The sequence below is a fragment of the Pocillopora verrucosa genome, chromosome 1 (assembly GCF_036669915.1).
Source record: "Pocillopora verrucosa isolate sample1 chromosome 1, ASM3666991v2, whole genome shotgun sequence".
Taxonomy (NCBI): domain Eukaryota; kingdom Metazoa; phylum Cnidaria; class Anthozoa; order Scleractinia; family Pocilloporidae; genus Pocillopora; species Pocillopora verrucosa.
In genome coordinates, this window is record NC_089312.1 from 14,985,005 (window position 1) to 15,008,933 (window position 23,929).

The 23,929-nt window shown below is 37.4% G+C and overlaps 2 protein-coding genes across 4 annotated transcripts; both read left to right on the forward strand.

Moving 5' to 3' along the window:
* Window positions 1–137: 137 nt before the first annotated feature.
* LOC131781648 (protein PBDC1-like) lies at window positions 138–7,766 on the forward strand. The gene is made up of 8 exons (XM_059098356.2): window positions 138–322; window positions 1,761–1,820; window positions 2,482–2,522; window positions 3,524–3,575; window positions 4,810–4,857; window positions 6,204–6,271; window positions 6,350–6,393; window positions 7,104–7,766. Exons 1-8 carry the CDS (start codon window positions 296–298, stop codon window positions 7,220–7,222), a joined length of 459 nt encoding a protein of 152 aa, XP_058954339.1. The 5' UTR covers window positions 138–295; the 3' UTR covers window positions 7,223–7,766.
* Window positions 7,767–9,266: 1,500 nt separating this feature from the next.
* Window positions 9,267–23,885, forward strand: LOC131781649 (uncharacterized). 3 transcript variants are annotated; one of them, XM_066165683.1, is made up of 12 exons: window positions 9,267–9,435; window positions 12,898–12,978; window positions 14,168–14,649; window positions 15,085–15,247; window positions 15,825–16,028; window positions 17,100–17,174; window positions 17,829–18,125; window positions 18,605–18,733; window positions 19,728–19,952; window positions 20,886–21,049; window positions 21,605–21,692; window positions 22,431–23,885. In XM_066165683.1, the coding sequence occupies exons 2-12, from the start codon at window positions 12,909–12,911 to the stop codon at window positions 22,646–22,648; spliced, it is 2,115 nt and encodes a 704-aa protein (XP_066021780.1). In that variant the 5' UTR covers window positions 9,267–9,435; window positions 12,898–12,908; the 3' UTR covers window positions 22,649–23,885. The 3 variants fall into 3 exon arrangements, with proteins under 3 accessions (XP_066021780.1, XP_058954341.2, XP_066021784.1); XM_059098358.2 differs by lacking the exon at window positions 9,267–9,435 and adding an exon at window positions 10,346–10,656; XM_066165687.1 differs by lacking the exons at window positions 9,267–9,435; window positions 12,898–12,978 and adding an exon at window positions 13,744–13,872.
* Window positions 23,886–23,929: the final 44 nt, after the last annotated feature.

A 23,929-nucleotide genomic window follows, 5' to 3' on the forward strand; every position in this document is an offset into this window, starting at 1 on the left:
TCTTTTGGCCAATTATAGACCCCATCTTAGTCAATTTTGGTAATTTGGTAACAACTCCATAACGGTGAATCTTTCCATTTTAAAACCCCACTTACCAGAAGGCCTGGGAAGGAGTAAGTTAAAAATACTTTGCCTTTACATGACGTACTAACTTGAGCAGACATCTTCGAAGATTAACTGGAAGATAAGGAAAGGAAATTATTAATAGTTGGAATTGACCTCTTTCTAGAACCGAATTTTGGTGCTACTTGTATTGAGAAGTATTTAAGCTTCGACTGGTGGAGCAGGTTTTGATATGGACGCCGACAAATACACGAACGACGTAAGTACAACTTAATACTTGCACGTGCCAAATTGTCAACTGCAAAAGCATGCTTTCCATACATTCGGACTGTCTTTCTTTTTATAATAGAATTACCCCAAAAACGTCAAATGTCGAATACAATAAAGAATAGCCGTAGCACAATACACAGGATACGAGAAAAGTTCGAATTGCAAATTTTAATTTTTCTGGTCTTTGAGTGGGTAACACGCTTGAAATGCATTTTCTTCAAGGAATATTCCACTTGTTCATGTGTATTTATTACCATGCTCTATCCATATAAGATGTAAGATAGCTTCCCAGAGCTGGTAAAATTTCCGCACAGCCCCATACTACATTATGCATTCAGTTCTTGGATTGAGAAAACAATGACAAAAACAATAGATTGCCATTGGGAAAACAGATTTGTTTTACAATAGTATGGGGCTGTGCGGAAATTTTACCCCAGAGCTCTCAGGCAGCGATTCATACACATAATTATGAAGATCAAACCCAGTTATTGAATGATTTTAATCATCCAGTGATTAACTGAAAATTGAATTAATGAACTTAATTATCAAGAAATAATCACGATTTAACCTTCTCACTTCCAAGGCCTATTTGTTACAATGTTAATTTGGAGAATTTGTTATTGGATCAATTAATAATCCCCTTATTGATTGATAGTTTTCTTTATTCTCATTTCTTGTCTGCGTAATATTGTATTGATATTGTAAGGAGATATTCTGTCTTAGTTGCTCATGAGAGGTAAAGGTTTAATTGTGTCTTGTATGTCAATCATATACCTCAACACTTTTTCAGAGTATTTATCTACTTGGCACTGATAAACATGATATTTTGCTGACCTGCATACAGTTTTCATTACCTCTGATAATCAATATCCATTTAATGGATGAGAATGTTGTGACCTCTTAATAGTTCTATACTCATAAAATCCTTAATCATTCTCACTCTAAACCTGTAGTTATTTAGTTCATTAAGCAATCACTGGATGGATCATATTGTGTTCAACAAACCCCAGGAAATGGAATTTTTCACCTTATAATTTGCCGTTTTTTTTGTAAGCCTAAATATATTTGTGAGGTGCTGACAAGGAGAATTTCCTAAACAATAAATGGCTTCTTTAGCTGGTGATCCAGGATGACCATTTTTCTCTTTTTTTTCAGTAGGCCATTTTACAGTTGTGTACTTGGTTGCTAAGCCTTTGATTTAGAGTGAAGCTGAAGGTGACCTTGTTGTGATAGAGACCAGTATTTAGTGAGCATGATAACAAAGCAATTTACATTTGAAAAGCAGCAACATTTGTAACATAACAAGGTCACCTTCAGCCTCACTCCTGTTTAAAGGCTTGACAACAAAGTATGCAACTGTAAAGTGGACTGTTAAGACAACCATCATAATATTTTATGGGAAGTCTTATTTTAAAGTTCTCTTGCAGGCTCAAACAGAGATGCTCTGGGCCATTAAGGCTCATCACCATGCTGAAACATACTTCAAGGTGAGTGGTTTTACAGTTTAGGAAGTTTGTTTAAGTGTTGGTTTTTTAGTTAAACAGCCACTTAGTCATGTATTTTACCTTTTCAAAGGATAGTTAAAGTTAACATGATGATTTTTTTATCAAATTAAATTCAAATATTGGGTTTATTTATTTATTTTCTGTCAAAGAATGCTTTCATATTTTGGTATCAGTAGCCTGGTCATGTGGGATAAAGGAGATTTCTAACACTATAAAATCAACCCTAAAAACAATAGAAAATGATGAATGAGTTTAATAAAAGTCCCTCTCTGGACTTAATGCACCCTCACATGGGTGATCAGATTTCAGAATCAAATGTTACTCCCAAACTCCAAACCATTTACTGTAGAATTACTGTAGAATTAAGATTATAGTGAGCAAATGTCATGCTTCTATTATCATAAAAACAGAAAATTTACTTTCATTCTGTGAATTTTTCTGGTTTCATTGTTATTTTTGGATAGGGACAGGCATTTGCTCATGGTCAGTCATGAAGTAATTTTGTCAGAAACTATTTCCCCTAGTCTGTAAGATTTATTCTGGAGGTAAAATAAAATGGGCATAAAATAGAAAGTGCTATGATGAGCGCAATTTTCTCTAGTTCTGATAGTAACTTTCTGGTAATTTTTGTGTGTTGTTTCAGCTCATTTCCCAAGTAGATGCCTCAAGACTTCGTTTAACAAAGTAAGTTGATTACGGCTAAAAAATTGTAGACATTTCAGAAAGGATGATCAGTTGTATTTCATCTGCAGGTTAATATGATTTATTTCATATCACAGAGATAAGTTTCTTTTGTAGAAGTAAAGTACTTAATACTTAACTTGCCTCTTTCCTAATGTTGTCTTTGTTACTCAGTTGGTAGTAGCACCTAACTATTATCTGGAAGGCACAGGTTCCAATACCATCAAAGCCTGAATTTTTGCAAGCTTCTTTTCGGCAATTTCTTTGATTGCAGGACACATTTTCAAAACCAAGCATGTTTATGCATGGTTTTGAATATGGACTTGAATATGGAGAAAAAATTATTATCCATGAAAACTTTTTTCTTTTATTCAAGCTCACATTAAACAAGACTCAAGAGCTGATAGAATGTCACATATATTTACCATAAACTGCTGCCCATAAGCCTCCCAGAAACAGAAAATTTGAAAAATTATTGCAGAACAACCAATTTATTACTTTTTTTAATTATCACAGATGAATATCAAGGGAAAATTCTGAACTTCTGTTTTCTTACGTTCCAGTTTCTGTTTGTGTTGTTACTTAATTTATTTCTGTTCGAAATGTATGGCAATGAATTTTATTTATAATAATTTTTTGATGCTTGATTAAACACCTGCAAAAGCAAAACCTTTTTTTGATCAGTACTTTCTCAATTTCAGTGTTAAGCCCCTTAACATTTAAGTCTCTCAGTTTCTAAGCCAACCTAAAACCCTTCACAAAGTTGCAGGGCTTGTAAGCAGCAGTTCAATGTACCCTACTTTGTACCAAAATGCAATTTCTCTCAGCTACTGGTTTTTGAGAGAGGATTAGGATTGAATACAGTTAAGCAGTAAATATGGCTTTAAATAAGCAAGGAAGTATTAAACATATTTGACAGAGCATGCTCCATACATGTACTACTACATCTACAGAGCTGTCTTTTCCCCTTTTGATTTTACCAACCAACTGGGGTCTTGTTGCAGGTATGATGACGACATATACAGGCAGTTTAAACGCTATTTCAAGATGCTTAAGGTACAGTACTTTAAGTTAACAAATTGATTACACTGTGTAGATGCTGGGTTATGGGGATTCCTTGGGTATTACAATGTTCCTGTTGGCAATAGGAGACAATAGATGCTGACAAGGAATAGGTCTTGCGCATTACTGTTATGGGAGTGTTACACAGAGTGTTGGCAAGCACCTACCACACAGGCTTCATATCAACTAACCTTCATATTGTGTAGTTGGGAAATATCGTTTTAGTTTACTTTCCAAGTTCAGTGTGAATCTAGTAGTTTATCCATTATGTTTTATGTGATATGTAAACAATGAACAACCCACCTTATCTTTCTCTCCTAGATATAGGATGAGTTAAATGCTCATTAGGATCATAGTTAGGTTAAGTAATGTCCTCAAAAGGCAAAATCCATGATGAAACCAGAGGTCCTATGGTTTAGGTTGGGAGCTCTCTCTGACTGACTATATACTACTATTTTATGGGTGTGTTTGTACACTGTGACTGTATATGTAGATGGAAAGTGTCCATTGGTTATTCAGTTCAAAGTGATTAAAAAAGTATTAACCTTTTAACTCCCAAGATCTGATTGTTAATTCTCCCCTCTAGCTGCTACATATTTCCATTTAAATTAGTTGTAAGAATTTGGTGTTCAATCAAGGTAACATCTTGTACCTGATGAGTTTGAGTATTCTCACTACCTGTTTGCTGGATAATGTATGGATATTATAGGGAGAAGTTACCTGTTAATCACTTCAGGGAGTTAAATGGTTAATTTTTATGCATGGTCATGTGCAAGAAATCTAAGGAAACCATAAAAGAAGAAATCTGTTGGGTTTCATAATCATTCACCTTCACTAACTGTGTTTTAATTGGAAAAAGGGAAATGGAAATTAAACTGTCTTGTATTTCATTGTGCAAGCAATTTAGAATTATTGTGAAGAAGTTATTTTATTACCATCAGAAAATAGGCCAGAACTGATCTTTTTATCATTATCTGATGATTAATGGTGATACCCTTTAAAACTTAAAAATTGTCGAAGGTAAAATGTCTACATATCATATGAATGCAGTATTTAGCAAATATGTGGTGAGAAATGACAAATTTATCATATGGAGGTTGTCATCTGCCATACCACCAATTTCCTATGACTAATTTACAATGCAATGTATGGAAGTTATTAGGGAGAATATCTTGTTAGATCAAGGGAGTTAAAAGGTTGACTTTACACATTGTCTTACTGTGGTTAGGTGGATGTGATCAAAATAGATGACCTGAAATCTGAAGCAGCCAAAGTGGTAGGTGTATCAGTTTTGTCTCTGCTGAGAGATAATGACACTTTATCCTGTTTATTACCCATTTCTCTCTATGAAGCACAATTCAGTGAGAGTATGGATGAAATGACATCCCAAAACTTCATTCTTCATTGTAAGGTTTTTGTCTCAATTGATCAAATTAAATTGATATTGTGTTATAAGGAAAAGTTTTTTTAACAGGCTTACTTGTATGTGAGTTGATCAAACAATTAGGCTCAAAGTGAATCTAACTATGTATCCAGTGGTGATGTTAGTTTCTTTGATTGAGAGTATCAGATAAACAAAAGCCTCCACTCAGTAGATAGGTAGATTTTTTTCTCTGCTGAAGTGTTTTTGTCATTCTTGTAAACATTTGTCAAGTAGGTTAAGTCTTTACTCAAGTAAAGTAGCCCATCCAGTTAAAGCTTATTCCAGTTTCCACACCATGAAGGGCAACTACAGTATTGTGCAAAAGTTATACAAATACCTGTCAAAGAATTTCAACGAAATTGTGCCTTTTTGAGAAATTTTGGACCAAAACAAAATTGTGCAACATTTTGCCAAATTTTGAGGCGCCATTGTTTGAATTCATCTGAAATTTTGAAGATCAATTCACTGGAAACGTTAAGGAATCTTGAAATTTTGAGGGAAAGTTTCTTCCAAGGAGTATTACACCCCCCTTCCCCTGGATTGGATGCTAGTCCATTGAAAGGTTACCCCCCAGCATTTGATCAGGCTTTCCTGAAAATTTTCCAGTACCCATTTATACTCCTGGGTCAAGAGAGGCATTGTGAAAGTAACCTGTTTTGCCTAAGAACTTAACACAATGACCTGGCCAGGTTTTGAACCCAGACATCTTGACCCGGAGTCCACCACACTTGCATGTGTGACTAGGCCACAGCGTCTCCACTTTTAACCCTTTGACCCTTAAGAGTGACCAGCATCTAATTTCTCCTTACAATATCACCCCTGAATCACACATTAAGAGAATAAAGAAGGTGATCACTAACCAAAGACTCTCTTGATTGTTAAACTCATTCTCCTTGTCAGCACCTTTGGAATTGTACAGAGAACAGTATGGAGAAAGTGCATACTGATGTAAGGGTGTAAAGGGTAAAACATTAGCGTATGCTTATGTGAATGTTATTCTTTAGGATGCTATCAGTACCTCAAAATATTATTTCACTTACATTTCTACTGAATGGTATTTCAATTTTTAAGTCTTCAAATACAAAACTATTAAAAACATTTGAACATTAATATTTATGTATAATTGCTTCATGAAAATTATTAGGTATTATTAACTATTATTGACTATTAATCCTTTGCACTTTTATCGTCTTATTCAGAAGTGGAGGCCATTTTGTAACATGTATGAAGGAAAGATTGATGATTTCAATTTTGCAACATTGTTGAGGTAAAATATTTTTCAGCTACAGTTTTTTCAGTAGAAATATGGGCTCAAATTTCATTATATTTCTATTTTTCTCCTTAGAATTGACTGTGCTAAAGGTTATGAAGAAGAAAACACTATCTTAGGTGAGACAACACTCAACCAGTAGGAGGATAGTGAAGGAAATGGAAATATTTGCTACAAACCTGCTAAACCCTTTAAGTCCCAAGATCAAATAAGTTATTCTTCCAACTGACTGCCTTACATTTCCTGGTAGAATAGACAGGAGAATTCAATTTATCGAGTAGATAACACCCGGTAGCTGATAAGCTTGTCTGTTCTCATAACTTTGTTGCAAGATAACATATTGGAATTGCATTGAGTAGCCACTAGTTAATCACTTCTGGGAGTTACATTCATTTTGTGGTATTTTTAAATTGTCTTTTCCTAGATTTTCAACTTCATAGCTTTTTGTATGGCAGAAAATGTAAAAAAGTTAAAAGAACCTTTAAGATATTTACACTTAGTTCAGCACTTTCTGAAGGTACTTTTTTATCATGGTGGTCATGAATCAAAAGTGATGAAGTTTTCATTTAACTCGCTTGAATGTGATGTTCAATTACTAAAAGCACTCACAATTTCATTGCACATACTGTGGAATAAAGAAAAATTATCAAAATATTACAAAATTCTGTTCAAAAAAATGGATGGAAAATTGAAGGTTAGGGTCAGGATATCATTCATAGGTTTTTAATTTATAATTTTTTTTAAATTTGCATTATCTGTTTTCTCAGCACTGTAATTTTTTCCACATTTTGAAGCCCAACAGTTATTTTATTCACTTTCCCGCTCATAGTTACAAGGATCCAGTTCTACGCAATTGAGATTGCACGAAACAGACGGGGTCTGAACAAGCCTCTATTGGAGAAGTCTTCTGATGCTCAACCCAGTGCACAGGAAAGCCAAGGAAGATAACATCACCTTGTAAAACATAGTGTATTGGTTCAGAGCATGTTACTCTTGGTGTAATGTATATGATATAGTAGGCTGGGGGTCACATCATTCAGTTTTTATTTGCCAAATTGGTTGCCATGAAACATTACAGCTGTGGTTACTCTAAGGTAGAGCAGTTGTTGTTGTACATTGATAATCATTTAATGGATATGGGTATGAGCGCTGGAATCAAAATTTTAACTAACAGACCCTCCTAAAAAATATTCATGAAAATTAAAACTGCGTAACATTGAACTTCAAGTTAGCTAAATAAGAATCCTAAGTATGTGATAAATTTTCCTTCCATTTTATTGGCTGGGAGCCCGCCAGTAAGAACTTGTTAATAACTGCTCACAGATACTGGCCTGCCCATGCGTAAAGCTGTATGTTCTGCTCATGCGTAGTTGTGTCCACGTTCCTCTGGTCGCTTCCTGAGATTTCAGAGGGTTATTTGCTCAAAATTATTAAGAAAAGACAAACTTGGGGATAGAGTGATTAAAAAATTATTGAATTTAGTTATCGCAAATGTTGCGATTGGTGTGTGTCTCGCGATTAATTTTGTCATCCTTCGATTTGGCGAAATATTCGTCTGCTCGCTGCTTACATATCCTACTTCTCAACGTTATCGAAGAATTTTTCATTGTTTGGGCATCCATCCAAAATTTGAATCTGCTTCTTGGTACCTAGAAATCCAAGAGCATCGGCCATAGATCAAAGGTGTGTCTCTTCAAAATCAATATGCTAAGCACCCTCTTAGTGGATCAGAAGCCTAGAAGATGACGAAGACCATCAGCCACAAGCTAGACGTCTTCCAGAACAGATCCCTGCGGAGAACTCTCCGCATTTTTTTGGCCTAACACCATCTCCAACAATGAACTGCACAGAAGAACGGGCAGAGAACTCATCACCCAGCCGAGAGGAAGATGGAGACTAATCGGCTACGTGTACCGAATACTTCTGTTATTCCTACCTAACGTCGCCCTCCGATGGACGGCCGACGAAAGAGAGACTTTTCCAAGGAAACTTGGAGAAGACGCATAGAAAGGGAAATGAGTGACAGAGGCTGGACACGGGGGTAGCTTGACTAAGTGACAACCGACAGAAATCAATGGCGTTCTCTGGCCGACGCCTTAGGTGCATAGACCTACGAAGAGGACTTACCAATGTGGTTTTTCAGACGTGGAAAAAATTAATGCTAATGAATTAAAACACACATATATATTTGAATTATCAGCTATACTTTGCCACCAGTCATACAATTGTTCCTTGGCGGGAACATTTGCATACCTTGAGTACTTCATGGAAATCTTCCAGTGAGTTTATTCGCCTAGAGCATATTAATTAATCTCATACAATACAGGTGGCTGGATTTGAGCGCAAAAAATTGAATTTACCTGAAAACTGAAATTTTCAACAAGTAATCAACTGATCTCTTTTGCAGTTTGAAATAGCTGGTTTCAAATCTTCATCACGTGCCATTCGAATCATTTCTTCTTTCCTATTTCCCCTCCGCCCAAACTCTTAGTCGTTATATTTGAAAAGGGTCAATTTTTCGGTTGATTATCCAGTGAATTTAAGATTTTAGATGTATCATGAGTCTAATGTTCCATAGCAGATTCTATTATGATTTTTCTTGAGGAGTGCTCCCATTACGCGACGGTATGTTGTCGTTAGCTAGAGTATTTCATGAGGTAAAGGAATGTCACGTGAGACAGCGTTACGTTCTTTGTCCTATCGTCATTTGCGGCACATTGGCCGAGGAATGGTGCGTTCAAGAGGTTTAGGATGACAAGGGGGGTCGGGAGGATGGGGTGGTGAAATTGAATTTTAAATAAAAGTCACGGAAACGCGGGGAGGTTTTTTTCTCTCGGAGGATTACTTTATTTCCTATGGAAAATCTCTCGGCTTATAAAACAAAATGAATTACACAAGGATTAAATAGGCGGTTTGCTTTTCGACGAAACATGCTGAATTTGATAGATTTTCTCGAAAAAGCTTGTAGAGGGTGTTTCCCTTTGTTTTCATTCCAAACTCCCGTGATCTTTGGCCCAGTTACAATACTACCCAAAATAAAAAAAAAAATGAAAAAAAACTTCAGCATATATATGCTTACACTCTTGGTTTACTTCCAACGCGGAGATGGTGACCGCACGCAGTTCTTTTACTGCTTCACGGTAACTGCAGACAGCCAGAAGGTAAGGAATACATTACTATTAATAGCTGTCAGGTCACTAAAAGTATTGTTTGATCCACACTCAATCGCTAAGATTAAAACCACGATATCTGAAGAGCCAATATTGATGCATCTTGTTTTGGTTAAGCAATAGCCATGTAGTGTATGTTCATACACTTACTTTCGTGCAGGAGGAAACTTTTTCCTTCTCTTATTCCATTTCGGTGACATTTCACTGAGTCGATTGAACACTAGACTTTCGATTTCATTGAGACGTGTCGTCTTGAGTAAACAGGAATCTAAGTGAAGTTTCGATCACGTTTGTATTAATATAAAGCGCGCTTTCGACCATACCAAGGCCTTGGGCACCTCGTTATTCGCTGTTCTTCGATATGCATTCCACCAGGGTCAACCTGGAAACTTTTTCCTCTTTTGTTTGTTGTATTTCACCATGTAGTTTACTTTTTTTTTTTATTTTTAGAATCTAAATTGAAGGTTTCCTATAGTTTTTTTTAACGATATTGGACGATTGCATAAGTATTAGAAAGCGTGACTTGGCAATCTTTCTACTTTAAGAAACTAACGTTTAAAACCAACACCCCATTGAGTTATTTAGTTTGCAGGGTGAAGATTACTAAGATTTCTACAAAGCGTTTCGTGAAAAATTGGATGGCCTGCGTTTTTGTTCAAGATATTAGTATACATATTTAGATAACCGAGTTTTACAAGTATTGTTTTCAGTGGACTGCGACTTGTTTCGACTCTTGAAGATTTGGTTTTCGATTTTCGATTCCTGATGACGTAAAATATAATAGTGGTAACGGAAAAATTAATTGTCAAGTCGTGACCTAATCACGCTGTCTTTTCCATAAGGCATTTTTCACAGCGTTGCCTGTGCTGGCATGGAAATTACCAGGTTAATCAGATGGAAGAAAAATTTTGAACAGAATAGTAGATTTATGTTTGGGAAACCGAAAATCGTCAATGAGGAAGTGAAACTCATCAGAGGTACTTTCCCGCGGAAGGGAATTTATAACCAACATATACGACAGTCACACAATCGAATGCATTAGATCAGCAATATCGAAACTGAAAAATCACCGAAGTTCGAAACACCCTTGATGATGTAAGCGCCGGGCTGAGTTCCAAATGCTATGATGTCGAGTTTCAGGAGTATTACATCTTAGAATTGTCGACCAAACGTGGAGTCGGAAAATTTACCATCACTCGAATTTATACGCAGGTAAGCTTCGATGTAAATTATTTCGGCGCTGTCTTCTGATCTTAAAAACGACGCGGTTTGGTTGAAGGGGTTTTTTTAAGATTAACTTCCTTTTCTGGGGCCGAAGTTTCGATTTCTACCGAGGGGATGAATGTTCTGAATGATTCTGATACAAACCTGCAACTAAACTGAAACAGTGTGTCCAAGAAAATGCCGCTAAACAAACGAATAACTGTATAACGTGGCAGAAATACTATAAATATTCCACTGGTATTTTTTTTGTGTTACATGCGATATTGAATCTTGGCGGAAGTGATGAACTCAGTGTCAGCTAAACGCAAAGAGAGACAACAACAGTTTTTTTTTCTGTCCCTTTTACAAATGGTTTTGTTTTTTGTTTTTCGTTTAAATTGTATTTCTAGTTTAATGCAATTTTTTTTCTGACGTAGTTTCAATGAAGTCAGAAAGTTATCGTAATTTAAATACCGTTTGTTGTCAAACCTAACATGCAAATATGTCTTGCAGAATTTACATGCCACGCGTCACAGACCTTTGCAAAATATTTACTTTCTCCATCAGGACGATTTAGATTTATAATTTCGGGTAAATTTGTGTCACCTTTAATTCAAGAAAGTTATTTAACATCGTTAGTATGTAAAACTGAAATCACAGCCGCCTTAAGCTGGTGAGCAACTTTTCACAAGTTTACTTTGGAGATACAACGTAGAAAAATATAGCGAGTGCTTCATAGACAAGTTTCCTCGTCAGGGAGAAACTGAACTGTTCATTGCTTTTTGAACAAGGTGACTTAACGCTGAAAAGCCTTTCAAGGACGAAATTTTAGGTGGAGTGGATAACATGACCAAATTGCTGAATTCAGTCATCACCGATTAGCTTTCCGGTGTAATTGAGCCTGAATGCGGTTAAACTGTGCAGGATTCGTATCGCTATTAATGATTTCTGTGAAGCCGTAATGTATTTAGGGACCTTAAGCAGTCAGGACAGCAACGCCGATGAAGTCTTCGACTAGGAAATGAATTTATATTTTTAGTAAGAGTTTCACAAATGGCTGGATGTGTTTCACTTCTCTTAGGCGGCGCCACAGCTCAACTTCAGCATAACGTTTGTTAGCAGCAGTAAGATCCAAATGGAAACTTAAACAATTTTCCGCCGGGTTTTCGTTCTCAAACCACGTAAACTTCGGTGATTTCACGTTGTTGTTTTGCAGAGGACGACTTGAAAATGTACTTAGTTTTAAAAAGCACGTGCTAAGCTATTGTTTTGCTTATTAGCTCTTTTGTTTTGCTACGTCCTTGTTGCCGTCGCTTAAGGTCCTTTGTATCAGCTCAAATGGATAGCGGACGTTCCCGTGTTTTCGTTGCAACAAGAAAAAAAGGTCTAATGTGGAGACTCGGGAACAGCTATAGAGACTACAATACTGAAGTTATAGAAAAGATTTCTTTACGGGTACAATCTTAAATTTCTATCGGACAGAGGAGTTGCTCCGACTTAGGAACGTGGTTAAACTTAGTGGTTTGCGTTATTTCAATACTGAATCGAGGAGAGTCATTTTCAAATTGACTGAATCATCGCTGGCTGTTGCACGTAGCTTCTTTTTAATCTTTTTATCTGTTATAACTCGTGATTAATTTTACATTTTTCCCGGGTTTTCCCTTCGCACGATTCACTGAGTGAATGGCATGGTTTTCTATATTTAATTTGATGGAAAACTCCTTCGCTAGTATAGTTGGTCCTTCATGGATTTATTTAGTTTGATTTTCATTAACTAAAAAGCAACTGCTACGATATCATATACTAAGACAACCATACTCGAAAATTTGTTGTATATACAACTAAATGTTGTCTTTTTAGTTCAAGGCCTGAATAAATGCTTTATATACTATGTGGTCACAAAGTTCTTGAAGATCTTCCTCTCAAATATCCTGTAACCCTTTCCATCTTACCTTTCGCTTTCATATTTTCTGCACTGTTATCTCTATATTCCCTTTGATACCGATAAGGATAATTAGGATTATTTGTTTAACCGTTAAGAGCTCCCTAAATTGGTGATAATTTTTTTCCTCATGAACTTTACATTTCCTCAGAGGGAAGTAATATAAGGAGAAATTAAAAGCCCATCACTCTTAACGGTCAAAGGTATAAAGAGTTAAAATCATTTTCTTTGTATGAACCACAAAAATCACTATCTGGCTATTTACATGTTTTTTTGTTTACACGTATCATGTGTTTTTTTCTTATTAGCGTGGAAAAGTATGTCGAACTCATCCAATCAGCCCGCGTATCAACGTTTTGATACAGCAGAGATTCTGGCAGAATTCCTGGGTAAGATACTACAGAGATGTTAGTCAGTCTTTTGATCCCAGAATAACGATTTTATTTTGCACAATAAAACCGTTATTGCAGTTCAGAGGCTGAGAAAAGGACAATATAGAGGGGAACGCGAGTGCTTTTATCTCTTTTAGCTAGTCGTATTTCCGCACTTATTTCCCAGCCAACTCCATCCCTCTACCATTTTTTCCTTGCTAATTGTGCGATATACCTCATGTAGAGAATTATTTAGCCCTCTACAGAGATTCTGATGGTCGTCAAGCTGCATAATCGAGTTTATTCGCTATGCCATGTGTGGCTGTAGCTTGAAATCTTCATTTCAAAACTGGGACTACTCCTTCGAGAAGATGAAAAACGACGGCTGAAGTAAATATGTTAATTATATCATAATTTGTGTTTCAAGCCTTTGACCAACAAAACTGGACAATGTTTCATTCAGCTGTTTCGTTTTGCTCTCTTGCATTCAGCATTGAACCAGGCACTTTTTCCTATGGAGTTCAGGTATAGGGCCCGAGTCTAGTTTCACGAAAGCGAGGCTAGTTAGACCGTTGACCAATGAAAGCTCAAGGCTTTACTACACGTGACGTGATTGGCTGCTGCGACTGACGTGATAGCACTGTTTCTTCGAACTATGACACTACTAAAATGTGATTAATTCAATGATGTCTTCCATAGTTTTTGTAGCGGTTCGAAAGTCGACAGTAAACATCTTAAAGCTTTCCATTCGTGACTTGTATTATTATTCGGTTTGACATTTACACCCAAATATCCGTCACTGGATTTCAAACTCTGGATCATTAGTTTAGCTTTGGATTTAAAGGGTGTAGAACGGAAAACAATGAAAAACCTCTGCATGGCTCAAGGTCAGTGGAGGAGATTGGCTGAAAGGTACCATTTTTTGCTCACCCTGCTTTCTTTTCCTTTCCGCTAATAGCCGGTACAAAACGAAGGCTGGTTAAAGAAGAAGGCTGAAAATTAGTGTAAAGTCAATATTAATGCTCGATTCGAAGTGAGCTACCGATAAAGTCAACTATGAGACATAGATATGTAAACATATTTTTGGAACAGATAGGAATAATATATTATTTGTACGGATGTAAAAGTATGAGGGGAATTTATTCTTAACTATTGCTGATTATTTTTACCAACTATCCATGATATCTTTTTTTTATTCTCATTTTAGACTCTCCTTCGGATCATCATAACTTGGTTACTACGGACTCTAGCTCTGTTGCATCGCCCAACTTTCTATCACAGCTAGTGATGCATAATGAACCACAATACCTCAACCCCCTTCAGCCTGGTTGCCCCTCACCACCAGACAGCGAAAGAACAAACACACCTTCTCCCTTTGCGACTCACACCGTTCAAACACGCGATACCCTCCCAGATGGGAACTTCCTTTGCGAACCCCTTATTCCGAGTGCTGGACCGTCCGGTGCGGATTTACGAGCGCCTTGTCAGTACCAGACTTTCAGCCTTCCGCGTGGTCGTGTAGGAGGAACCAATTTTGCCCGATACTCAGATAGAAGAGTTCAGGTGACCCATGGCCATTGCAATGAAGCGAATATCAAGATCCTTAATCCGCGGGCAGAGTACGACAAAGTGCAGAGAAAGCACGGACATAGAGGGAAATTTTCAGAGCAAAGAGTAGCAAAAGGAAAGGTAGAGCTGAAGCCTTTTCTTGAGATTTGTTTTTTGATCGATCAAAAACTACAATCTGATTGGGTATGCTACTCGCTATCTATTACGTGGTAGATAGTGGGTAAATTAAGTGAGTAGAATAACGGTGCGCGGTTATAGACAAAATTAAAATAAAACCACGGCCCTGTCTCCTTGTTAAGTTTTAAACAAACAGCAGACTTGAATACTATAACAAGTACTTTTTCTGGTGATTTCTATTTTTTTTTTCAGGCTTCGTCCTCGTTAGCTATTTAGCAATAGAAATCTCGAGTTGATGAGTTAATTGTTTTGGAAATATGCAGTGGTAAAAATTGTTGCCAAGCACTGTTTTAATTTTTTTGATAACAAGCTTGACAATTCTGGCTGAATGTGGCTCTCAATAAGTTCTTTTTAGGGTTCCTTTTTGGCTGATTTCAGGTTGAGATGGAAATAGACACACAGCTGCCTCTTCGTCAACTAGAAGTTTATGTGTTGCGTGATTTTGAAGCTGAAAAGAAGCTCGTCGCTAAAGACCCAAAAGCATACGGAGTAGGAGAGATACGATTTCTTGAGAAGGATGTCCAAGAAATTAATACTCCTGGTACGTACAGATCAGTAACTACCGCGCCAAATGCTTTGCAAATACAGAGGCGAAATTTATTGAGATCCTTGATCGCTTATTTCGGTCAAAAATCGACTGAGTTAGAGTACTCAATTCTCCATCGATGAATTATCCCAAAAGTTACTCTTTCCCTGATCTCTCGGGTGAAACTCGCACATTGCCTCTTGGATGAAGAATGAACAAAAATCTCATGGGTAATCTGCAGTAGTAAATTTGTAATTTGCAGTAGTAAATTTGTTTTCAAGGAGATCCCTCAGGTATTTGGAAATATTGTTAATCAAAGTTATCTAAAATGACTGAATATGGTTTATCTTAAGAATGAGGAGTCTACGGAGGATTCAGGCGTAGTGCTGTACCTTGTTTTCTCGCATTCTGTATGGATCCACTTTTGGTTCTACTTTTGCCTCCGATTGGTTGAGTGGGTTAAGCAAGGGTCCTTAACTGATCAATGATAGTTGAAAAGCAAAACCAATGCGATCTCGCATTATATGAAAATTACTGTACTGGTGGTGGTGAAAAGGCTTCAATATGTAAATCTTAAAACATTTTCTCTCAGGTCAAAACTCCAAGTACGTTTGCAAAATCGACCTTGACTCCGTGTACAAAACAGAGGATGGTAAGGAGATTTACCGACTGGAAAAGACGAGAGGCTTAGAATACAACCGATTCTTTCTAAAAGTCTTCCTCGAGTTAAACAATGGACAGAGGTTGGTCCTTTTCCCTTATGAGTTTGTACTAAAGAGCAGCAAGACCGTGAAAGGTAAGCACATGGATCCCCTAAGATTTCTTACAGCACCATACGCAGCATTAGTGCAAGCATCAAATAATATCTATCTACCTCTTGGAAATGTAGGAGGTAAATGTTAATAGTGATGATAATCGTAAGGTCGTGATGTTTCCTCAGTCAGTGATGCAGTCATACTTAGAATAATGAAATTCGCGATACTTCCAACTGAAGTCAAATTTGAGACCACCTGATTCCAAGTAATTCTTTTACTTTGGAGCGCTTTTCGATTAAGTGCCGTAAAATTAAGAGCAAAGAAATCACAGCAGCAAATCAGAGCAAATTAAGGAAGAAGTTACCAGAGCCTTCGAGAACTCAAAATGAAGAAAAAAAAGCGCGGAAAACGCGAGTTGCTGAGACGCCGTTGGTTCTAGTTTTGCATTTGATTGGTTGAGAAAATGGCGCATTTTCTGGACCTTTGACACTCAATTGATTTAGCATTGGGTTGTGGGAAACTCCCGACAGCTTGGCGTGTGAACTTGGTTTTCGCCACAAACATTTCGCACGTATACCAACCATTCTGTCATGACTTGAATGTAGACGTGATGCTTTTATATCAGTGATGCAATTGAAGATGATGCCTTTTGTTAAGCTTACTGTTCAGATGAAAGTTTTGATAGTGTGGGTTCACTCAATCGAACCTCCAAGGTTCTTGAAGTGAAAATTACCTTTGGTAGTAACTGATGTTGAAAAAAAACATCATTTTGCAATAGTTATTTCTTTCTTTGTGTGATAAAAGTTAAATTTGATGGTAAAAGTGGGGTATTCGAATATTAAAGTGATGCGAGGGAGTTTTAGAATTCCTGAAGAGTATCCCTTAAAAGTATCAGTGTTTATGTATGCATCCTAGGAAAAGATGTATATTACCAACGGGTGTTACCCAATGCGTTGAAAATTTTGGATTGCGGTAACAACTGTTTCGTTGCTCACTCTTGTGTTACTGTAGACACCACAAATGATACCAAAACCCTCATTTAAGCCCTTTGAAGATACGCTGATCACCTCTCCCGCGTTTAAAGTTGTTTTAATTCAATTCTATTTCAAAAGTTCCGAGGGAACCTCAAAGTGTCCTCTCACCTCAAACAGCTTGCTCTTTAACCTCTCCTCGTCAAGTTCCTCCAGGTGAGAATTACTTAATTGTTAACGATTTTACGTCTCTAGTTACCTATAAGCTTAAAACATTTGATCATTATACCGGGGGTATCTCGACGTATGGATAGTGAGGAGACGAGTACGAAAATCTTGAGCGAAAGCCATTTTTCGATATGATCTTTTCGTTAGAGGTGATGGCTCGAGAAAGATCGTGGAGTTATGTTTGAACTTAGGAATACTATTTCGTTTTAGAAATTTTTCCTGTAGTCACTAGAGTACTGAGGAGCATTTCATCGCCCGATGTGAGTCCTAACGTTTAACTTGGTCATTCATCACAGCTTTTTGGCCAGGAGTGTGATAACCTGAGCAATAGTGACGTTTAAAACTCCAAAACATGAAAATGTTTTAGAGCTGGGGCATACTGAAGTTTCTTATTGATCTTACTCTTAGCCTCCAGATGAACTAGTGCCTTGAGACGTATTCGGAGAAAGCGAGACACCAAAAGGCGATCGTAGTCAGTTTTGCATTTGATTGGTCTAATATGAAACATGCGGTTTCAAAAGAGTTACTTTCGACGCTCCTTTGAGACGAGTAGTTTTTCCAAAGCTTAAGCTGAAGAACTGACCTTTTCCACCGTTCATTGAATCAAAATTACTTTGTGATTTATTTTCACGATTCCTACAGATAGCCGGTATGAAAGCTTTATATGCCAACAAATCGAAGCGGATATAGCTAAGATAAAAGACCTCGAAGTTGAACAGATAAAAACAGCGAACCACGACATCGCTTACTACGTCAAACGGCAGAATGAAAGTCAATTTGAGGAAGGTGACGTGGTGGGATTCTTTGAAAGAAAAACAGGAGGCACTGTTATCGATTTCTTGACCAGTGATAATGCTCATGAAGCCCGGCTGGCTGGTGTAATAAGTAGGTCAGCGTACCTAGTCGGGAACACAGGGCAATATGACGAAGAAGAAGATGGTAAGTAACGGTTGTTGCATGTCGTGCAAACATAATCGATAGTTCGAATTTATAAAAAGGATCGGGTAAGCATCAGTGATTGTTCTCTATATACTTAAAGTAACTACGAAACCCAACATTTTAGCAACGAAAGTTGCTTTTATGGATGTAAAAGACTATGAAGGCTTAAATTCCATGGCCTTTTCTAGTCGCCTGTTTTTGTTCCTGGGATCGTGCTATACGTATGTTTTAAAAGGGTTGTTTTTTGTTTTGTTTTTCTTTTGGGGAAGGGATGATTACAACGTAGTAGAGATACCTTGTCTTTTTATTTTTAATTTAAACCTAGATATTTGTGATATTTTTCTTTGGCCATGTGAACGTAAGGGTGGGGGGGGAAGGGACGGTCTAAGATCCCCCTGGAACCCATTTGATTTCCCAAACCCCCCCTCCAGCCGATGAATAATAACCGGTCCCTAACTCTGTATCTTTGTAACACTCAGATGCTGATCTTGTGTGCATCATCGGACAGATTAAAGTGAAAGTCATTGGCGAAGTGAGACCTGGACAACTGGTTTACGCTTGTCCCAGTAATAAGTTCCCAGGGGTGGCAATTGCCACACCAGAACAAGGTAAAAACAAATTGATATAATTAACACAGAGATATAGTTGGGTTTGTCTGTACAGTTACAGGTTCTATCAGCTCAGTGCCACTTGAAAAACCAACAACATCGTATTTTATCTCTGTGTGAGGGTATAAGCAATGGAGATTACCCCGCCACCTTTTGGAGAGCTATCTAGACAGTGAAGAGGAATTTGAATCCGAGAAAAAAATTTTGGAGAAGAATTTATATTAATTCCTTCACCACATTCATAGTTATGTCTGGTTCATACACCATCATAAATTACATTTTTGTATCACTTTTTCTTGATTCAAAGAAAACTCTGCAATTGGCTACCGCCTAGCTACAATTTTAATCGCACAATTTATAATTCTGGAAGGTGCTCCGGCGAACTTTTTAACAAAAAGATTCCATATTGCTGCGAGTCTGTTCAGCAATAGATCAAAGATGGTGTCTAAATGTTGTAAGAACCAAAAGGTGGCACACAGGACACAGCTGGGTGTGTCACTGATGTTCTTTCCACATAATGACGTTTTCTGTGGTCTGTTACTGAACAGACCCACGTTAATATCGAATCTCTTTGTTTAAATAATAACGGAACAAAAAGTAGTTTATGGTGACGTCATCTATGACGTTGTCCTCCAATAGATCATGGGTAAGAACCAATCAAAATGCGTGAATGATTGACCTTATTATATAATTCGTATTACATAGGTCAAAGTCTTCACTGGTTTTTTTTTTATCTTCTTTGTATACAATACCAACCAAACTAAGGATGTAATTATGAAATGAACGTTAATTCGTTTAATTTGTCTCACGATGAAAGAGTCAGGCTAATCAATCGTGTATTGATCGTAATTGATACACGATTGAAGAGGTCAAGATTAACCAGCCTGACCTTACATCGTGAGACAAACTATTGAACGTTCATTGATCTTGAAATTACGATGAACGACAACCTTTTTTGATGTAACATCTCTTTGATTCAATTTTTTTCATTTAGGAGACGATCGACGAACCTTGATCGGCTATGCTATGGGTGGATCGTCTGGTCCCGGGGTTTCCAAGGTGGACTGCATTGTGTCTTTAGTACTGAGCATCGGTGCGCAGGAGCAGTTGCGAGCGTTGGATCAAATGAGACTAAGTATCGAGGAAGTGAGGGAAAACCTGTACACTAGTATAGATACAGTTGGTTTTAGAATTGCAAGAATGCAAAGAGGCTGGAGAGGTAAGAGGTGTAGAAGAGATAGAGTGAAATAAACGATCCAGGGCTCCTTATGTCACCATTAAAATTATTTTTCAGAGACAACTACTTTGATAAGTTTAGGAAGAATTCTAGAACGTCGCCAACGCCTGCACTTGTTTTCTTTAACGGTGTTCTTCGCTTTTTTTTTTTTCTGTTTGATTGACACCAATTGCAAATGACATATTTACGAAATTTGGGCTGAAAATTCAAGATGCACAAGATATAAGATGACATATAACAATGTCCTGTGACCTCTTTCTGGGGACACGCAAAAATGTTTGGGAATGCTGTTAAATTAGGTATCCAAGGGTATATTATAGTTAAACAGTGACGAAATTCCACTGAACACGACTTCAGCTGACGTGAAGTCTGAGATGTCTGGAACTTTTGATAACAGGACACCACTTGTTCAACATCGCAGTACAAACCTAATTATACTTAAAGATGATTGGATTCGATTTTTCCATGATAGCATCTCATGTTGAGGTCCCTTCTAGTCTCTGAAAAGACTCTCCTCTCTTGTTTTAAAACTACTGCCACTACAGATGACGTTTCTACCACATGGCAGGGAACTATCTTAGTATATAGGTATTAATCCTTTAACACTCAGAGGTGATTAACTTGTAACTTCTCCCTATAATATCCATATATTATCCAGCGAACTGGTCGTGAGAATACTCAGGCTTATCAGGTACGAGATATTATAATGATCCAACGCCGAATTCTTGTAACAAATTTACAACGAAATGTGTGGCAGCTAGAGGGGAGAATTGACATGACAATCCAATTTTGGGAGTTAAAGGGTTAACAAAATATCTGTGTGTGAGTGTGAGAAAGAATTAGTTGTACGCTTGGCACCAATCAGAGTTCGGACAATGACACCAATGCATAATGTTGTATTTTTTCATTTTTTAGGGTTGTGGAAAAAACTGCTTGCAGTAACTGTATTCCTGGCAATCGCATCTGTCGTTTGTGCCCTGATGTTAGCTCCAAGTTCTCCATACGTCAAAGCCAAGTGCAGAGCTAATAGTATTAAAGACCACACGCTCACCTTTAAATTCTATCCTAAGGATTCGGACGTAAGAGTTCTTTTTCTATTAGAGCGCTTTCCGATTTAGTGTCGCAGAATTAAAACGAAAGTGACTATAACAGCCAATCAGAGCGAAAGAAAATATTATAGGGAGCCAATCAGAATGAAAGTAAGAACAAGCTAAATGCCTAAAGCGCGGGGAAACGCGGTTTACTTCGCCGTGCGACTGGTCGTAAAAACTCGCATCTCCCTATTAGCGCCTCTTATCAAATAAAATGATTACTCGTGTTTTCCCGCGTTGCAAGAAGTTTGCTCGTTTTTACTTTGAGATCTCAGTGGTTCCTTATGGCATTTTCCTTACACTGAATGTGTTTGGCCATTTTGGACCCTTTTTTTGTGGCCTTTTCGAAGCTCAATCGAAATTCGCTCTGGAAAGAATTTATAATAATTGACTTAAATGAAAAATATTCCAAAATCACAAAGCTGGGTTGTCACGCGAGCTCGTTTGTCCTCGATTTTCGCAGGATCTTAAATCACGAAGCTAACAAACACAATGATTTCAGTTGTTTCTCTAAATCTGACTCTTCTCTGTTTTGTTTCCAAGGATGAAGTTATTGTGAAAGGGTTGGAGTTTACATGGGAAAAGCTGAAAAAGAAATTAAGCCTGAGATTCGACAAAAGAAATGGAACAGGTAGGTATTTAAACATTTGATCTGCTCTTTTACTTTTCCCTCCGATTTACAGGATTGACCAGAATGTTATTTCCTCTACCAATCTTAACACCCTGTTAAGCAAGCGGGTAAAGAGAATTATTAAACAGACCGTGCGGAAAGCTCCCTAATCCTGTGCTCAAGCCAACACTCGAATGTTGTGTTTATGTCTGGTTATTAAGCAAAAAGTTGGGTGAAAAACGCTTAAACGTTGCAAAAAAATAAAAAATGGCTTAAGAGGAATAGATGAACGAAAAGGAAATTGGAGTTCCCTACTGAGTAATAATGGACCCTAACACTGTTTAGTTGTTGTTGTTTTAGAAGTGGCAGGAAAAGGGGGGGGGCGGTGGCGGGAAAAGGGGGGGGGCGGTGGCGGTGCGTGAGTTAGCTAAGTTGAGTTAACATGTCAACTCACAACTACGGTTTTCTTTTTTTAATTGATGGCATGGCAACTGCTATTTCCATTATTATTTATAAATATTTTCAAAATGATCAACAAGAAGCGAAATATGAATTTTAACGAGGTTCTATTTAGTTCTGTTTGCTCAAAGCACTGACTTACGTTATCAAATTTGTTTGGAAATTCTTTGTTTGTTTCCAGTGCTGGTAAAAATTTTTCAAGTGACCCCAAACACAATGTAACCACATATAAGCTCTGTAATTTGTTGGATGTATTTCACGGGTTCTGGTAATAAACAGTAGGCTGTTGTAACTCTGCAGAGAAAGACCGTTACTTTCTGAACAAGATTCGCTGTGAAACCGGTGGAATTCGTTCTGTTGCATCATGGCTTGATCCGTCACCAGTGGAACCCAAGGTCAATGTGCTTGCCGTAGATCCTGCCTGTGAGAGGGTCTTCTACCACAGTCGGAAGGATGGGAAATGGCAACAGTACCACGCTGTGGAAGGAGTTCATTGTCATCCAGCGTCAGTTCATTAACAAAAAACTCTCAGAAGTAGATATTGTATCTTCGGTTTTCATGCAATGTTGGTGATTGTTGCTGTTGTGGTAACTGGATTTTCCGTTATGATAAGTAGATAACAATAATGTCGAAAGAAGAATTTAATAATTTTACTTGTTCATTATCTCGGTAAAAGTTTCAATTTCTCGTGGATGTTTGTACATTTAAAGACACTGGCAATGACCGACTGAATCAAAGGTCGGAATGTTTCGTTAGCGATCGAGCGAAGTAGACCTAGGGTAATAGGAGCGCTACGTAATTTGAGCCACAAACACTTAAAAGCAATAGTTTCATTTGCTGTGTTGATTTGAAAACAGACCTGGCCTTCAAGAGTGTGAATGTTTTACTCTCGACATGGTTTTACAGGGAACCAGCAGTGCAGAAAAACGTATATTTTCAACCTTCAGAACAAATATAGGAGCCGAAACGTACTCCCTCGAGGGAGATGTGAAATTGTGAAGTAAAACCCAGATGACGCCAGATGTTAAATAAACGCAGAAGTTAGGTATCTCAAAAAGAAAAACGTCGTAATTTTGAGAGTCTTGCGCATATCCACTATATGAATTGCTTTAGTGATACCATAGGCGCCTCTTGAAATTATCATCAACATAGATAGCATGTAGATAGACTTTAATTTTAAAAGTAGGAGTATTTTTGTCAATATTTTATACCAGTGTAGTGATAGGAACAGTTTCTGGTAAAACAAGAAACCTGATGGATTTTTGGGAAGACCGTGATCTAACTAGTTGGTGTTTACCAGTTGCTCTCAGGAAATGGTTTTTATTTTGGGGCTCTTTTCGCCACAGGCTCTTGACAAACGTAGGAACATCTTAATTTCGCATAGTAACTAATTAAAAAAAACTAATAAACTAATACTGAAGTGAAGTCAGTAGCTGAATTTTAGCTTTCCGTTGAGGAAAAGGAAGTCTCGATCTGCCGGAGTGGGTGCAACACTTCTGACCTAGCGAAACCGAGCAAAATGATAAAGTAGCAAATATTACAGAGCTCTGTGAGCTCGGGATTGAAGAATTCTATTATTACAGAGATCTAGCCTGATTTTATTCTACGATGGTCACGTACATTGGTTATTTATGTGATTGCAATAAACATTTGTCTATGTGTTAGTGCTTCATTGTAATGAAAAAAAAACCCTCTGTGTGCTTAATACGTGATCTACCAACAACATCGATTTTGATGGAAGCGAAATAATTTGAAATCATTTCTAAATATTGAACGTTTTAACGGGGCAAAATTGACAT

What these genes read in the sequence shown, in the direction of transcription:
- LOC131781648 (XM_059098356.2), top strand. Translation starts at nt 296, where the DNA reads ATGGACGCCGACAAATACACGAACGAC. An exon ending in TCAAGACTTCGTTTAACAAA is followed by an intron (nt 2,523 to 3,523) that starts GTAAGTTGATTA and finishes GTCTTGTTGCAG; the next exon opens with GTATGATGACGACATATACA. An exon ending in AGAAGAAAACACTATCTTAG is followed by an intron (nt 6,394 to 7,103) that starts GTGAGACAACAC and finishes TCCCGCTCATAG; the next exon opens with TTACAAGGATCCAGTTCTAC.
- LOC131781649 (XM_066165683.1), top strand. Translation starts at nt 12,909, where the DNA reads ATGTCGAACTCATCCAATCAGCCCGCGTATCAACGTTTTGATACAGCA. An exon ending in GATTCTGGCAGAATTCCTGG is followed by an intron (nt 12,979 to 14,167) that starts GTAAGATACTAC and finishes TTCTCATTTTAG; the next exon opens with ACTCTCCTTCGGATCATCAT. An exon ending in GAGCAGCAAGACCGTGAAAG is followed by an intron (nt 16,029 to 17,099) that starts GTAAGCACATGG and finishes CTATTTCAAAAG; the next exon opens with TTCCGAGGGAACCTCAAAGT.